The 18015-nt window shown below is 38.6% G+C and overlaps 1 protein-coding gene across 2 annotated transcripts; it reads right to left on the bottom strand.

The window, feature by feature from the left end:
* Window positions 1-331: 331 nt before the first annotated feature.
* LOC120318080 (high mobility group protein HMGI-C-like) lies at window positions 332-17683 on the bottom strand. Of its 2 annotated transcripts, none has more exons than XM_039365328.1 (6): window positions 17667-17683; window positions 16664-16800; window positions 13156-13239; window positions 11228-11275; window positions 5835-5919; window positions 332-2005 (listed from the first exon to the last, which is right to left on the bottom strand). In XM_039365328.1, exons 2-6 carry the CDS (start codon window positions 16754-16756, stop codon window positions 1923-1925), a joined length of 393 nt encoding a protein of 130 aa, XP_039221262.1. In that variant the 5' UTR covers window positions 16757-16800; window positions 17667-17683; the 3' UTR covers window positions 332-1922. The 2 variants fall into 2 exon arrangements, with proteins under 2 accessions (XP_039221262.1, XP_039221260.1); XM_039365326.1 differs by lacking the exon at window positions 17667-17683 and adding an exon at window positions 17577-17634 and having other exon boundaries at window positions 333-2005.
* Window positions 17684-18015: the final 332 nt, after the last annotated feature.

Here is an 18015-nt window from a genome sequence, read left to right as displayed (position 1 = left end):
TTCTTCCAGAATGATTTAAAAAAAAATCCAGTCTCATCTAATCTATAGACTGGGGTTTTCTGGTCTTATCTCAGTATAAATGAAGTTTACTCTGTTTAGTTTTTTGAGCTCAATCCAAGATTAGTTATGTGCTGCTACCTAATGCAGACCTTCCCAGAATTCCTCTTAGATTAATGTGAAAATCTAGAGTCGCTTTGACCAGAGATCATAGCAGGAAAGATACATCTGTGCACACACACTCACTGTCTCATTCAGTGGCACTCTTATTACAGCCTTAGGTGTTGTAAGTCTAAGGATTCTATTAAATAACCAGCCTTTCCATTTTCCTTCTCTTCTGAATCTAATTTAAAAAAGTATCTAAGATAATCAGAGCTTTTTTTTGTCTGTTAACAATCCATTTACTCACCAGGACACAATAAAAATGCTGTTTTTATTAGTTTAGAGCAGGTCTTTTTTCAAACTTGGCAACTTTAGGATGTGTGGGTTTCAACTCCCCAAATTCCCCCAGCTAGCATGAATTCCCCAGCTTGTTTAGACTTTATGAAAGAACACTAGACCTACTTGGGCCAGTGCTTGCCCCACTAGTGCTTGCCCTATTTGTCTAATGCAGAGAATGATTGGCCAATCATTGCTTGCTATATGAACAGGGTGTCCCCTGCCCTGTTCCAGGTCTTTGCTTTCCTTCTCTTTGCAGAGAAGATTCCATGTTATTTATCTTTTCCCATGCTTCTGTGATCACCCTGGTGGCAACTTTTCATTACTTTCTTAACTCCTCAGTGTTTTTCTGCTGGCAGTTATGCATTTGGGCTCATTTCATAATCATAGCAATAGACTGTTGCAATGGATTTGCAGGAATTGGAAGATCAAGAAAGCCAAGAACTCTACCAAACTATGTATAGACTGTTCCTTCTTACAAAAGGCAACAATCTATTGGCATGAACTGAAGGTCATAAAAGCTTTTTAAAAAAAACCAATGACAGATGCAACACCACTGGAATAGACTGTTGAGCCCAACTGCCCCAAATAGTGATAACATAATGTGATTGGCAGACAATTCCTTTTGTCCCCCAAGTACTACTACTCCATTGTTTGAAAGTTCCCTTGGAATATATATACAAAACAAATAAAATTAGTCAACAAACCCATTGTTCCAGTTTATGCAACATGGTGGACTATAAACTAAGTCTACACAATGAATATGTACAACATGCTAGGCCAAAATATTTTATAGTTTATGATACCCTGGTTGCAACGTAACATGCTTCATTAGGGCAATTAGAGACACAATTGTTATGTCTGTAACAACATAAGGTTATCTAATATTAACTTTAGTGGGGAGATTGAGTGGGAATGGTTTATATATTTATTTATTAATCAAATACATTTGGCATATTGTTCAAATCCAGTATCTTTATATGACTTGCTCAATCATAAATTAAATATACTGAAAACATGCATTAATCTAGTAACCAAATTGAGTGTTGTGCTGCACCTGTCCTGTTTGTCAAGTGAACTTGGCATAAATGTAACTCAAGGCTGCAAAACTCAGCATTCTTATTTTTAAAAAGTATTGCCCATAGTGGGATTTCTGAGTAAGCATGTTTAGTTAAGAATTAGTTCTTTCCCATTTCTTAAAATCAAGATCTTGGCATCCTAGAATAATTAATGTTTCCAATGGTACAAGACTCAAATCAACAAAGGTTTTCAAAACACGTAACGTTGGTCGATTTTCCTGCAAATAACAATTAGATCTAACCCCCCTTTGTGGGTGAAGACCACTGTTACAAATGTGAATGACTGAGCTTTGCAAGAGGCAGTTATTGGTAAAGGTAAAAAAAAAAATTGGGGGTGGGGGAGCTTTACTTGGTTTTACTTTGCACACGGCAGAACAGGAATTTAATTCATTTTGCTCTTGTGACACATCAACAAGGAGACTGTTGTTCACTCAATGTTCTCCTGAATTCTGTGGCTCCCTTCTTCATGTGACAGCCTTTTGTAGATGTCCCTAAGGAGAATATGAGATGAAGAGTGAATTGAAGCACACTTTCTACCTTTACTGTTTGTTTATAAAGAACTCTTGAACATGAAAGAGATTTTGATATATACTCTAGAGCAGGGCTTTTCAACCAGTGGTACAGGTAACACCTGTGGTACATTGGCACCTGGCAGGTGGTATGTGACCATCCTAGAAAAGTGGTAGTGGGGGAGGGGAATGAGCTGAACCGGTGGCAGCACCGCACAAGCCTGAGTGAGAGATGGCTGGAGCTGCAGGACTGTCAGGGCTCAGCGGAAGCGCCAGGATCAGTGCCAGCTCCAGCTGATTGGCGCTTCTTTGGGGCTGCCAGGGCTTAGCAGAAGCGCCAAGATCAGTGCCGCTTTCCAGCTGATTGGCACTTCTTTGGGGCTCTCAGGGCTCAGAGGAAGTGCCAGGATCAGTGCTGCTTTCTAGCTGATTGATGCTTCTTTGGGGCTGTCAGGACTCAGTGGAAGTGCCAGGATCAGCACCAGGCTTTACCTGGAGCTTGGCGCTGATCCTGGTGCTTCTGCTGAACCCTGAAGAATCACCAATCAGCTGGAAAGCAGCACTGATCCTGGTGCTTCTGCTGAGCCCAGAAGAAGCGCCGATCATATGGAATGTTGCAGCATCTCCAGGGTCTTGTGATTTACATTCAGATGTTTGGCAACTGATTCATATTTATGACGGTCACAGTGTCCCAGGATCATGTGAAGTGACCAAAACCTGCTGCAACCACCAGCAGACGAGGGGAATAAAAACCAAACACCTCCTCACCCCACCCCCACTGTCAATCCTCAACAGAAATGCTCACAACAATGGAAACCTCGGACAGGAGGAAGAGCACGGTCAGGCGGGCAGGCAGGTGTCTTGCTCGACTGTGGCTTGGGGGGCACTTTTTTCAGTGCCATTGTAACTTCGAACAGTCACTAAGCGAACTGTTGTAAGTCGAGGACTACCTGTACTTCATCACTTTTTTCCTTTTTTTTTTTTGGTCATCAGGTTTTTGATACCTTGCTAGGCGACTGGTGGTACTCAGATGTTGCCATATCCTAAAAGTGGTACAATGGGTGAAAAGGTTGAAAAGTCCTGCTCTAGAGTTCCCCAATCAGCTGTCAGGGGACCAAAACATTATAACTACTCTATGGGGGCGGGAAGTTGGTGCTCTCTTTCTGAACATAGTGAGGAAATTCTATAAATTTTCAGAGAAGTACAGGGATTTCCAGAACATCATTGTGAAAGTCCAAATGTCAGAGTACCAGACGGAGCTCCACATAACTAGTCTTATTCAGATAACTGACAGAAGGAGAGAAATTTATTTACTTATTAAATTTATATGCCACCCCTCTCACCCAGTGATGACTCTAGGTCAGGGCTTTTCAACCTTTTCACCCATTGTACCACTTTTAGGATACGGCAACGTCCGAGTACCACCAGTCGCCTAGCAAGGTGTCAAAAAAACTTGATGACCCCCCCCCAAAAAAGAAAAAAGTGATGAAGTACAGGTTGTCCTCGATAAGTTATCTAGAATGTATAAAGGTATTTCAAATGAATGTTGGAAATGTAAATGTAAAGAACGGACTTTTTATCATTTATGGTGGATATGTGATAAGGCAAAGAAATATTGGAGTAGGATTCATATATTAATGCAGAAAATTCTTAAAGTGAATATAAAGATTAAACCAGAAACTTTCCTTCTGAGCCTAATGGAAAGAGAACTGGAAAAAAAATTGGAACGCTGAATTTATATATGGTGATGGCAGCAAGATAGCTCTATGCACAAAAGTGGAAGTATGCCTCGATTCCTACCATGGACGAATGGTTACAAAAGCTGATGAAATTAGCAGAGATGGCCAGATTGGCTATGCTGATAAAAGAAAAGAACATAAGTACTTTTGTTTCTACTTGGAAACCGCTTCTGTACTTTGTGCTTGAGGTGGAAAAAAAATGATATTATGATTTTGGGTTTTACCGATTAGACTGATTTGCCGATACAGAAATGGCTAGTGCATACTACTATACAAATGTAAAAAGTTGAGATTTGATTTTAATGTCTGATTTTACTGCAACAGAGAGAGTCAGAAGTCAATGTCTTTTGTTTGTCCTCTCCCTTCTTCACACCCTTTTTGTTTCCCCTTTTTCTACTGTTGTCCCCTACTATTTGCTTTTGTATTTTCACATTTTATGTTATAAATGAATAAAACTAATTAAAAAAAAGACATTTGAGCTGCACCCATACTCTTCCCTAGGGCTTGGCTCCATATTTTGTAGAATTCCATGCCTGTACTGTATATCAATGCTTCCTTCCTCTTTTCTTTCCTACAGTTTATTTTTCAATTTACTTATATTTACAATTTATTTTATTAATGTTAATGGGGTTAAAGGGTAACACATCATACAGACATTTTCTAAGAGATGTCAGTTAGTTCAGTTTCAGTTTAATGGCACTAGATAGGAGTTGATCTATATTTGCACCTAAACAGGTAGGCAAGAAAGGAGATTTTCTAAACAGAAGAGGAAAGGACAACATGTTGTTACTAGTGTTTTGAGTGGTTATGAAGGAAGTGCATGAGATACTGATTTGGCCGAGATCTGGGCAGGATTTGAGGCACAACAATGAAGTCTGCGGCTGTGCTGATGTCACCATACTCTTTAGAAGTAATGACAACAGGAGTCAGAGAGGAAGTGGAGGTTAAACGCCTCCAAATTTATCAAGTAGCATCTGCACTAACTTATTGAAAAAAAATTCAACAAGACCCTGTTTGGCTGCTAGACAGTCATCAGCATATTCCATCTATAACATGACTAAGGTAACAAAGAGGGTGAAGATGAAGAGTAATTTCATCCACTGCTCTGTAACCCAATTTCAACATCAAATCCATTCAAAGCAAGAGCTAGTTCTTCTCGCTGAAATGTCTCCATTTAAATTTTATTTATCACATGTAGCTATTTTATTTGGGAAATTAAGATGGTGCATATCAGGGTCACCCAATATGGTCGATATTGATTCACAAGGGTTGATGGGACTAGTCAAAAGGTAGATTATATTTGGTCACACAATCAGCCAGCATTTTTAACCACATATCAAATCCTTTCCAAGGACCTGGGATAGGCAGATGTTGTTTGATGGTACCATCGCAGGATGTAAGCTGTTCCAAGTAAAGCTGTCTTTTGTAATTGACTGATAGTGATTTTCTCAATGCGAGTTGTGTTCAGGTAAGGCTCCAATTGTTTTGGGATTGCACTTAAGGTGCTTATTAGTATTTGCAGTACTATTAATTAAAGTAGTATTTATTAAATTATGTATATATATATGTATGTATGTATATAAAATCTAATAAATATTTTGGGGTTAATGAGCAATCTGAAAAACTCTGCTCATAGTTTTTCTGTACATCCTGTCATGTAAGCTGGGCTGAGAAAGAATGGATATAGCAAAGAACACAGATGGGTAGTATTTGATTCTGGAAAACACCATCCCCCAAACAGTCCACATCCACCATCTTAACCATGATATAACACATCTTATCATGTTACTTTTCAAGGGTTGGGAAACCTTAAATAGGTAGTGAATAGCCTGTGAATAGGTGGAGAAACCTGATTAGTGGTTTTTAAGTTTGTATATGTATATGTATGTATATATATGTATAACATTGGTTTTATAATTAGAGTATTGTGACTATTAAATATGCTTGTGTAGTCATAGTTTCATGGATTATATTGCTGCTGTGAACTGCTTAGAATCCTGGTGATTGAAGTAACACAAAACATCTGTAATCAACAGACAAAGCATTGACCAAAGGAATGAATTATTACACACCTTCTGTGGTGGGGCATGTATTAAAACCTGAGTTGCTTTCCCCTTGGACTTCAGTTTTGTGATATTCTTCCTCAGGGACAAAAAGCTGTAAAGGAATTATAAGTATTTGCTAGGATGAAACAACATGAGAACCCTCCTTCAATGTGATACCATTGAACAGGCTTTATGAAATGTTTCTTAAATGATCCTCAAACCAGATAACCTATAGAAGTGATATTTCTCCTTCTTACCTTACATCTATACACAGCCAAAGTTTCACATGTTTCTTTTCTTTATTCTCACTTGAGAAAATGCTGTATATTTGAAAATATATTTATGTATTTTTGCCCCTTTGTTTACTTCCTAAACATACCTAGTATTCCTTAAACCTTTACAATATTTTCATGCTATAATAAAAAAAACGGATCCTTCTTGTTATATACATACAAACACAACAATGCCGGAAAAGCAAAGGTTTAATTGGATTTCACCTTTATGCAGATCTGATTTTAGAGTTCAATCAAAAATTGTATTCTCCCCTCCATAGGCTAATAGTGAGGAGTTTCAAGAAGGTTAGAAACAAGCTCAGATTGTTGGTGAAAAGGCAGACATAAACAACCTGATGGACTCTAGATATTATATACAGTATAAAACACATAATTAATGTATATAAATCACATTTAAATGTTAAACGTTTATGCTCTTGTTGTGGGGCTGCATTACTATCTGTTCAGTGCTGTATGCAGCTCACGGACCACAAGTTAGACACCTGGATTAGAGCAAGAATATGAACATTTGAGTCAACATCATACAAAAGGCACACTGATTGTCTACCATATGCGCAGAAGCTATATTATTTTACAAGAAAAATGTAACGAAAAAGAGCCCTTCTGCATTTTGGTATTTATTTTTTAAAAATGCTTGTTTTGTCTTTTTCACTCACCCAGGCAATCCCCTTTCAGCAGTTTACAGAAGCACTTCGGCATGACAGTTTAGCAATCTTCATTTCTACACTTGAAGAGCTGGACAATGCTTGCTGGAAAGGGAAATCTAGAGTTCTAGAACTTTTTGTGAACTAGAACTTTATAGCACAGGTACAACTATGCTATACCTGTGGTCAGGGCTTTTTTTCTCATAGAACGCCCAGAATGGAATTCCGGCATCTTTTTTGGATGGAACCTTGTAGGGTAGGCAAGGCGGGTTGTATGATGTGTGTGAATACTGGCACCTTCTTTTTTTTTTTTTTTTAGAAAAAAAGCACTGCCTGTGGTAGGTTCTAGAACTTTATAGAACAGGTTCTCCAATGCACGATGCCTTCTGGGTTCTAGACGCTCGATTTTTTTTTCTTGAGCAATCATATGAAAATAAACCCTCCTGATTTTCATAAGATGTACATATACACTGTGGATAGAAACGTAATAATAATAATAATAATAATAATAATAATAATAATAATAATAATAATAATAATAATAATTGGAAGGGACCTTGGAGGTCATCTAATCCAACCCCCTGCTTAGGCAGGGAACCCTATATTATTTTGGACAAATGGCTGTCCAGTCTCTTTTTAAAAACTTCCAGTGTTGGAGCATTCACCACTTCTGGAGGCAAGTTGTTCCACCGGTTAATTGTTCAAACTGTCAGGAAGTTTCTCCTTAGTTCTAGGTTGCTTCTCTCCTTGATTAGTTTTCATCCGTTGTTTCTTGTCCTGCCTTCAGGCGCTTTGGAGAATAGCTTGACTGCCCCTTCTTTGTGGTAGTCCCTGAGATATTGGAACACTGCTATCATGTCCCCCCTTGTCCTTCTCTTCATTAAACTAGACATATCCAATTCCAGCAACCATTCCTTATATGTTTTAGCCTCCAGTCCCCTAATCATCTTTGTTGCTCTTCTCTGTACTTTTTCTAGAGTCTCAACATCTTTTTTACATCGTGGTGACCAAAACTATATACAGTATTCCAAGTGTGGCCTTACCAAGGCATTGTAAAGTGGTATTAATACTTCACGTGATCTTGATTCTATCCCTCTGTTAATGCAGCCCAGCACTGTGTTGGCCTTTTTGGCAGCTGCAGTACACTGCTGGCTCATATTTAAGTGATTGTCCACTAGGACTCTGAGGTCCCTCTCACAGTTACTACTATTGAGCAAGGTATACTATACCTATACTATACTATTCCTGTACATTTGGTTTTTCTTGCCTAAATGTAGAACCTTACTTTTTTCACCATTGAATTGCATTTTGTTAGATAGCGCCCAGTGTTCAAGTCTGTTCAGATCCTCCTGTATCCTAAGCCTGTCTTCTGGAGTGTTGGCTATTCCTGCCAGCTTGGTATCATCTGCAAATTTGATGATTTCCCCATCTATCCCCTCGTCCAAATCAATGATGAAGATGTTGAAGAGCACCGGGCCCAGAGTCTTGGGGCACCCCACTACACACTTCCCTCCATGTAGATGCAGTTCCATTGAGGACCACATGCTGAGTATGGCCGGGTCAGCCAGCTACGGATCCATCTGATGGTGATGCTGTCTAACCCACATTTTTCTATCTTATCAAGTAGTAGGCTGTGATCTACTTTAGCAAATGCCTTACTGAAGTTCAAATAAATTATATCCACAGCATTTCTCTGATCCACTAATTTTGTCACTTCATCAAAGAATGCGATAAGATTTGTCTGGCATGATCTGTTTTTGACAAACCCATGTTGGCTTTTAGTAATGATTTTGTTTGCCTCTAGGTGTTCGCTGATTCGTTGTTTGATTATCTTTTCCAGAATCTTCCCAGGTATTGAGGTCAGGCTGATAAGTCTGTAGTTTCCTGGATCCATTTCCCCCCCCTCTTTAAAGAATCCTATCTTCGGCTTGCATTCTTGCATGTCTCTCCTGAACCACCATGCACTCTTTGAAGACCAACACATTCTTTTATCTAATGGCAATGGTGTGGGAGGACACTTGAAAGGCTTTTGTGTATTAATACATTCAGATGTCTCTTTTGTCCTCCATGGCAGTAAGCCAACAAAGCTAATTGGGGACATGGCAGGAGAGCTGCACATAGCAGCTTTGAAGGTGACACTGATTATTGATGCCCCTTTGACAGCTTTTAGAGCTGTACCTTGCATTTGGTATTTTAGAACTAAAGGCTGTGCATTGGGCATGGAGCAGAAACATTTGCAAATCCAGCTCTCTTTATGCCTTTTTCCTTTCCTCCTTTCTGAAAAGATTCCAGCTTGAGCCACTGCTTAATCGATGCTGGGTCACTGGAAAAAAAGCTGAACTTTAACTATTGCAGGCCATTCCTTCTGCTTCAGATCCCACATACTCTCCTGCCCTGCAACAGATGTACTAAGCAGAGTTTTGAGGGGTGAGTCATGACTGAGACTTCTGCTCCCCTCTATGCTGTTGGCAGTTTAACCACAGGCCAGCCTGTGGCAGCAGGTGTCGTACAGTTGGCCACTGCAACAGTTTTGAACATTCACTTGAGATCCTTAGTAACAAAGCATGCAGCCTCCTGTTTTTATTATGCAACATTTTTTTTTTCAGGAAGGAGGAGGTTAAACAACATTTTACTGAGACCACTCTAAAAATCCAGGATAGAAATACTGTAGAAAGAAATATTTTAAATAAAAAAATATTTAGTCGTTTGACATTGTGTTTCTGCTTTGATAAGCAATCTCCTTCTGCAAACTATTGCAATCAGCCAATCTATAAACAGTTCCCTTGAAAGAAATATAAAAAGGCATGACTATAAAAAGATAACAAAAACTTCACTCTGGAACCATTGCTTGTCTTTGCGTGCAAGCATAGACTGACTTTCACAAAGCCCCAAAGAGAAAAGATTAAAAGTTATTAGAGATGAAAGACTGATATTAATTTATAAAAGACTTGCTTGATATAGAATTTTTGATATGTTTACATGGGAATAAGTTGCATTGTGTTTAGTGGAGCTTATTTTTTGCTGTGAATTGCAATGTGACTATATCCTGCTTTATCCAGAGCTATTCCTTCACTGCCTTTGATTTTATAAATTGAAGTGAAGTTTTTGAAAACAAAAATTGGAGAGGATTTAAGAAAACGTGTTTTCTTTTTCTGCCTTTACTGTAGATATTTCCAAATTCTGCCATGACCAAACCAGTTGTCACCTTGCTCACTTACGCTGCTGGCACACCGAACACCTACATCTAACCCTCAGTTATAAAGGCTGAGCTGGATGGTCAATGTTTTTGTGGTTGTGGGCTGGAAAATCACAATACGGCTTCCATAGTAGGCCTGGCAGTGACATAAAATCTCACTAGGGGAGCAGGACTAGTTTTTTTTGGGGGGGGAAGACCTAATTTAGGAATAATTAGTTTTTTTCCAGAATGTTTATGGAGATCCTTGATATACAGTTGAAGGATTCTGAGATGCAAAATAAGGAGCAGTAAAGCTGGAGGCATCATCCCATAAGTCACAGGATACCTATGCTTTCTCTAGACAGATGAAAACATAATTTTTCACAGCTGGTAATTTGTGCATCAGCAAAAAAAGTGACTTGTCTTTACAAATCAGAACATTTTTCTAGTTGGTAGTGAAAATATTCTTCGTCCTTTGTCTATATGAGCAATGACTTGAAAATCTGGAAATCCTGTTTATGATAAGCAAGTCTGTCAGCCCAATTTTACATCACAAAATTATTGTTATGGGGCGACACTGAAGGAGAGAATGGTACTTATTCTGTCTTGAGTACCTAGAGCAGACTGGAGATACCTTCCCCCTGGATGTGAAGACTGCACCTCCCAGAATTCTCCAGCCAGCATTATGATTGCTATGAATGCTGGGAAATGAAGTCCACATACCTGGAAATTTGAAAAACAAAATCTGTCCTAAAGGAAAATCAAGCTATAAATCTAGTGAATAAATTAATAGCACAAATATGTTGGAAATGTTCTGAAAAGCCACAATAATAGTGTGTTTGATTCGTTTGCTTTCCAACTCGCCGGCTCCCCAGCTAGATTTTTTTCCAAACTGTATTGCAGAAATATAATGAAAGGCACTAATACAGTCATGTTTAAGGTTTCTTTAGACTTGGAAGCTCTAGAACATAACTTAGCTCTCCAAGCCTTGGTGCAAACCCCAGGGACTTTTGTTGTTACCAAAATGTAATTTTTATTGTAAGATAAGAAAAATAATAATAAATAACTGAAGAATAATAATATTAGTTTTAATTGAAGCTACAATTCTATTTTGTTTTCACTGAGGCTATACTCCTGACTTTCTAAAGTGTAACCTTTATTTTACTACTGAGTGACGGAGGACAGCCCTCAGTCCTGGGAGGACAGCCCTCAGTCCTGGAAAAAAATGATGCATTCTTACATTGAAAGAAGAGCTGCTACTTAAGAAGAAAAAGAAAGCATGCCCCAGTTTTGATTCTGTACACTTACCCACTTTCGTGGCCTTCCCCTGGGCTTTTTTGCAGTAGAGATGTGCCCCTGTAATATAGAACAACAGCAGCAGCAACAACAACAAAAACAGCATGTCTCTTAGGCAATATGTACTCTTTGTAATCAATACATTAAACCCCAATTATCATTTTCTTGATAGGTAGTCTCTAATGATTCAGGAAAGGAAAAGGAATTTTGAAAAGATAGTAGAAGAAAGACTTGCATCTAGTGACCAAAATCAACACATTAGGGCTAAAAGAAAAGAAAAATTGGGAGATCGCCATCAAAAATGTATTGGCAAGTTGAAGCTGAGAAATGAATGAATATGAAAGAAAACTGGGCTAGTACATGTTTGAAAAGCACAATGACCTAATTCTCCTTCTCTGCCAGTGGGTCCCAGTGGGCGTTTATATCTCATTTTTCAGTGTTAAAAATAAAATAATATCAGTGATAGAAATGATAGCAGACAACCAGAGCAACAACGACAACACAGTATATACATTCCATTCAGTGGTGAGATTCAGCCAGTTCACACCAGTTCGGCAAAACCGGTAGCTAATTTTTTGTTGCCCAGGCTCAGAATGGACTTCCGGAAGTGGGATCCACACAGGTTGTTCACATATTTGAATCCCACCACTGATTCCATTGGTTGAGAACAGTAAAGGGAAAAGTTCTCTGATTAACTGACCTCTGAAAGCAAGGATATCTTCAGAAAGGATTCCTCAACATATTTTAATGTCCAGAAAGATTCCTAATTTAGCTGCCTTGATGGTGATGTTCTAGGCACTACTGGATTTGGGTGGCCCTCATTTGTCTGTTGTTTAAAACTTCTGTGAAGACCTGGCTTCTTCACCCAGGCCTTTGGTGAGATAGACTCCTTGCTTAATTCCATCTGGTCTCTTGGTCTTGCCATCTTTTATTTTCCTTTTAATGGGTTTTAATCTAATTTCATTGTTTTGATTGTTGTGAGCCACCCAGAATTGTTGGGAGTCAGATGGCATACTTTAATCAATTATTAATACTAATAATTATTACTGGATGTGTTAGTCAGGCAACTCTTTGAAAATCTCATAATGTCTCAATAGAATCCTAACATAAAGGAGCTGTATCAATGGCAACTCCATGTGATGAAAGAGATATAGGAAATAAAGAAAACAAGTAGAAGATATCAAAGTTGATAGTAGCAGTCATCATTACTTTTGGAATCAGAGTACAAAACAATCACTGTTTAACTGAAAAACAATATTCTCAATGGCAAAGGAAGATATGTGACATTAGACAAAAAAGATCAAGGAATCATTAGAAGAAATGGGCAAAGAATAATGGTGGAGAATGATGGGTTGTCGGTTGATGGGTTATATTTAATGCATTAGTACTGGCATATTATATGACAGTCAGTTTGGTGTAGTGCAGTGTTTCCCAAACTTGACAATTTTAAGGCATGTGGACTTCAACTCCCAGAATTCCACAGCCAGCGTTGCTGGCTGTGGAATTCTGGGAGTTGAAGTCCTCATGCCTTAAAATTGTCAAGTTTGGGAAACACTGGTGTAGTGGTTAAGGCATTAGGCTAGAAAATGAGAGAACCTGAGATCTAGTCCATCTTTAGGTGCAAAACCAGCTGGGTACCTTGGGTCAGTCATTCTCTCTCAATGCTAGGCAGGAGGCAAACACAAACCATTTCTGAAAAAAACTAGTCAAGAAAACTATAGGGGCTAGTCCAGGTAATTGTTGGGAATCAAAAACTGATTCAAAGGTTCAGAAAATCTGGCATATAATAAAGGGAAACTTTTAAATTATATGATTTACATACAAGTACTTGTATATTTGATTTCAGTTCTTGGTTTCCAGGTCCAAAGACCATCAGTCCCTTTTCTGTATCAGAAAGTAAAGAAAATTGGAGCAGAGCGTGCCAATCTGATTGTTCTTACCATTGGTCCACAACCAGCACTCCTCTTCTTGCTTCCCTTTGGCCGTCCACGTGGTTTCTTTGGGGGCAGAGGTCCAGTTGGATCCTTTTTGGATGGAAAAGCGGGGAAGGTTATTATGAATGAGAAGGACGGCTATCTCTACTGTAGGTCTTATTTTTCTCTGTATGTAACTACAGAGAATATTGCGAGATAAAATCTAGTGTTACACCAGATGAAATGAATAAAACCTCCAGGACATACACCCAGAATCTTTTGGTGGCAGATACTGAACAGGTTTCCTGAAGGCATCAAGTCTAAATAAACTATTAGACAGAAGTGCCTATTACTGAGCAGTAGTCTCAATAATTCTCATGATGCAAAAAATGACTTCTACCATGGATATCAGCTTTCGGGTAATGCCAAATTGCAAATCAATTGGACTCAAAGGTGTATGTGATGAGAAGATTATTTGATTAACCAGGGATCTTCTATGGCACCAATATTAGCAATAGAGAAGAAAATAATCTATTAATAGTTAAATGTGGAATCAAAAGCAGTGCTTTTGTTAGCTCTTCTTAATTACTTTTCCAATGGATACGCCTCAGTATTAGTCAAAAGGAACACTTGTCACTGACATCCACTGGATACAACTGAAATATTCTATAGACATCAACATGTTACTTGTCTGTGGGTGGCTATGGTTGTTTTGGAGAACAACGTAGAAAATAATCATCTGCAGTTTTATTGCAAAGCAATCATTCTTTTCTTCCTCAGAATGTGCATGCTTTGGCTATGCTTAGCATACTAGAAATCTGAAAGACAGCCTACTGTGTAAGCAGGCTGAGAACTGCTGTGACTTTTCTGTCCAGATGTAAGGACCATCATCTGATGCTATAGAGTATTGTTCAGGAAAGTGAATGAGTTTATTGGTTTATTGGTAAAATGGACATTTGTTTGTCGGTTAATCATCTGGTTTGCTGCAATCTTTATGCCCTTCTGGAAATATACCTAAACTAGACTTCTGGAATAAATATTCCCCATAAAAAAGCACGTTGTTGTGAATCTTTAATGCAACCAAAATGACACCCTGAACACATAACATCAAAGTTCAGGGAGATTTAAGGTTTGCAAAAACATAACAACAATTTTTAGTAGAAAAAAAAATAGATGTACCACTTACTGCAGGATTTTATTGGTTTAAAAAGTTGGTGTTCATAAAACCAATGACCTCATTTTAACCTAACATATTGGATCAACCTTATTCGTGTGTTTAGTTTATTGTTCAATATGTCAGGCAAACTCAGAAGAGTTGGTTAATTCAGTGATCTGTACTTAAATTAACCACAGACATGAATATCCTGTGAATATAGATATAGTAGGTATCACCAAAAATATACTTGACCAAAACAACATATACAACAATGGAAACCAAACTTATCAAAAAAGAATATCAGTACAGAAAATATTTACATTTGAATAAATATTTAAAACATTATGAAGAATGTTGTGCATATTTTGAGAATCTTAATGTTTGTACATAGTTTGACATAATTAAAAGACTAACTAATATACCATACGTGCCACTGTGCTCACCTCCTTCCTTATACATTGTATGTGAATGTAATCTCATTCTTTTCCTAATTATACTACTGCTGCTGCTACTACTACTACTACTACTACTACTACTACTACTACTACCATCACCACCACCATTACTATTACTACTATTAATAATAATAATAATGGCTAAGACCAGGAAAGTTGAAGAAAGAGAAAAAGGGCTAATTCTGGCTGTGCAAGACCAGGCCTTAAGAACAAATGCATACACAGCCAGAACTGAGAGGACAGTAACAGATAGCAAGTGCTGTCTCTGCAAAGAAGCTGAAGAAACAGTGGACCATCTGGTTAGCTGCTGCAAGAAGATTGTACCGACTGACTACAAACAACAGCATGACAAAATAGCATCAATGGTGCACTGGAATATCTGCAAGAAATACCATTTGCCTGCAAACAATGGTGGGACCACAAAGTAGATAAAGTAATAACAAATGAAGATGCTAAAGTGCTCTGGGATTTCAGAAACATAAGCACCTGCCACATAACATCCCAGACTTAACATTGGTCTAGACAAAAGACAAAAAAAATCTGGATAGTGGATGTTGCAACACCTGGAGGCAGCAGAATAGAAAGGAAATAATTGGAGAAAATCACAAAATACAAAGACCTGCAAATAGAAGTAATAATAATAATAATAATAATAATAATAATAATAATAATAATAATAATAATAATAAAGTTGGAAGGGACCTTGGAGGTCATCAAGTCCAACCCCCTGCTCAGGCAAGTAACCCTATACCATTTTGGACAAATGGCTGTCCAGTTTCTTCTTAAAAACTTCCAGTGTTGGAGCATTCACTGCTTCTGGAGGCAGGTTGTTCCACTGGTTAATTGTTCTAACTGTCAGGAAGTTTCTCCTTAGTTCTAGGTTACTTTTCTCTTTGGTTAGTTTCCATCCATTGCTTCTTGTCCTGCCTTCAGGCGCTTTGGAAAATAGCTTGACTCCCTCTTCTTTGTGGCAGCTCCTGAGATATTGGATATCACGTCACCCTAGTCCTTCTCTTCATTAAACTAGATATACCCAATTCCAGCAACCGTTCCTTTTATATTTTTTTAGCCTCCAGTCCCCTAATCATCTTTGTTGCTCTTCTCTGTGGCAAAAGAGTAATGCCTTGGGTGCAATCCCAAAACATCTGGAACATCACTTGAACTTCATCGCCATTGACAAAATCAAGTCAGTCAATTGCAAAAGGGAGCTTTACTTGGAACAGCTTACATCCTGCAGATGATACCCTTAAAACCATCAGACAACAACACCTATCTATCTCAGATCCCCAGGAAAACTGGGTAGGTGGGTAAAAATGCCAAAATCCAGTCTAAATATCTGGTTGATTGTGACCAACCATAATAATAATAATTTATTACATTTATATTACCAGCTGGCTCCCAGTGACTCCAGGCAGTAGGAATGCACATTGTACACCACTTCACAATCCTCTAAACTAAAGTAACTACAGTTTTGTCCAAACTCAGTCTCTATTGCTCAGAGGGCAGAACGATGGCCTTAAATTAGAGAAAGGTAGATTCTGACTGGGTGTTAAAATAAACTTCCTAACAGGAAGCATAGTTTGATAATGAACTTCCCTTGATTGGATGAATTCATGTAGTGGCTGGACAACTATGTGTTGGAGATCTCTTTTGTAGATTCCAGCTCTGAACAGTGGTTCAGCTTGATCATATAAATTGCCCTATACATTATTATGACACACCTACACTGATAAATAGAAAACGATCTCTAGCCTTGAACAAAGCAAAGTTGGCTGGAATTGCTGAGACTGTTTCGGAATGCAATCTTTGTCATCTAATATCATTTCTATTATGGTCAGAGAGTATACTGTTTATAAATCTTAACTTAATACAAAGGCAAAGGTTTAACAGAATTTTCTGAGCTTACTAAAGCATGAACTCTTACCTGTGGATGCTTCCTTGGCCGCCCCCTTTTTCTTTTGGGCTGCTCGGCCAGAATGGGGGAAGCTGGAGCTATTGGCTTTCCAAGGTTGCTCATGGTGACAATTCAAAGTTTTGAAGGAGCCGTTTCTTCTCAGGTTCCTGTAGAAAGGAAGGTGAAGGATCTCAGTTTGCCCCTTCTTTATCACGGCTGCTTGCAATTGTGTTTTATTGCAGAGCTGGAAGGCTGAAAGAAAGCCTTTCTGACTTCATGGTTAAGAACTATTTAATCTTCTTAAATGCTGATTTAGTAATTTTCAGCATCCCACCAGAATGAATCTTATTTTTTTTTAAAAAATAGCTATCTTCTTCCTTTCTTTGGCTGTTCTGTAAAAATTGATTGATCCATCAATCTGGGGCTCAATCTGCAGCACACACTATGATTTCCACCTCCTCTAACCAGCCTTAGGAAGTCTCAGCATTGGTAAACGTTCTTGCATAGATCAGCTTGAAAATCGTGTGCGAGATCTTGCGTAAATGATAAGAAATGGTGGCAGTGGTGTGTAGGTGTGGGTTGGTGGGCATGTACCAGAGGCCCGGGGGCGGGTGAGGGGGTGGGAAATGCACCCAATCAGAGGAAACCAAGTCAATGGATTTTTTTTAAAATCAAAGACCTTTGCAGGTAGTTGTACCCATGGTTAGTTGCCAAGCATCCAAAAGAAGCATGCTTCCTTTCCTCCTTTGTAAGATTAGAGATCAAAACTCACAAAGAACGCTGCTCTTTAGTAGCATTCTCCCCCCCCCTTACCACATCAAGAATATATTAAGAATCCTGGCAACTTTTAGGCAAAGGGGATTGTCCATTGTTCAATCTATAATCAACCCTGTGCACATTTTCAACCCTGCTTCAATAAGTGATAAGGGAAGAGCAAATTTACCTGTCAAGAACCTGGGTAGCTCTGCTTACTCTACCGCAGCACCCTCAGCCCTTCTAAAGAAGAGAGGGAAGGAGCAACTCTATGACTCACCCTCTTCCTGCCCTGGGGAGAGGCGGAAAGTGCTTGAAAGCTACATGTGTTCATTTCAGGAGCTTGGCTCTTTGTTGTGCCTATCCAAATTGTGCTGTCAGTTAGTGACATGGAAACAGATTGAATGCTGCTAATTCTTATCTTGACTTCAGGCAGCAAATGAAACTTGTAGAAGTTCACTTTTTAACTCAGTTTGCGTCTGGTAGTAAACTGACAGAAAGGGAGAACAAACAGAGAAACCATCAACTCAGCCAGAAACAGCCAAATCATACAAAGAAAGAAAGGGTTTTTTTGAGGGACAGAATTTGTTTGTGTTTATGTGTGTGCATGTGCGGAGAATAAGCTCAAT

This window comes from Crotalus tigris, unplaced genomic scaffold (assembly GCF_016545835.1).
Source record: "Crotalus tigris isolate CLP2741 ecotype Arizona unplaced genomic scaffold, ASM1654583v1 scf7180000020033.632256, whole genome shotgun sequence".
In the NCBI taxonomy this organism is placed as follows: domain Eukaryota; kingdom Metazoa; phylum Chordata; class Lepidosauria; order Squamata; family Viperidae; genus Crotalus; species Crotalus tigris.
This window is presented reverse-complemented; position numbering and strand designations above follow the sequence as displayed.

Bases quoted from the DNA above. Each gene is read 5' to 3' on its own strand.
- LOC120318080 (XM_039365328.1), bottom strand. From the start codon at position 16,756: ATGAGCAACCTTGGAAAGCCAATAGCTCCAGCTTCCCCCATTCTGGCC. The intron at 13,240-16,663 runs GTAAGAGTTCAT...CCATCCAAAAAG, and splicing joins GGCCAAGGAAGCATCCACAG to GATCCAACTGGACCTCTGCC. The intron at 11,276-13,155 runs GTAAGAACAATC...TCTATATTACAG, and splicing joins GTGCTGGTTGTGGACCAATG to GGGCACATCTCTACTGCAAA.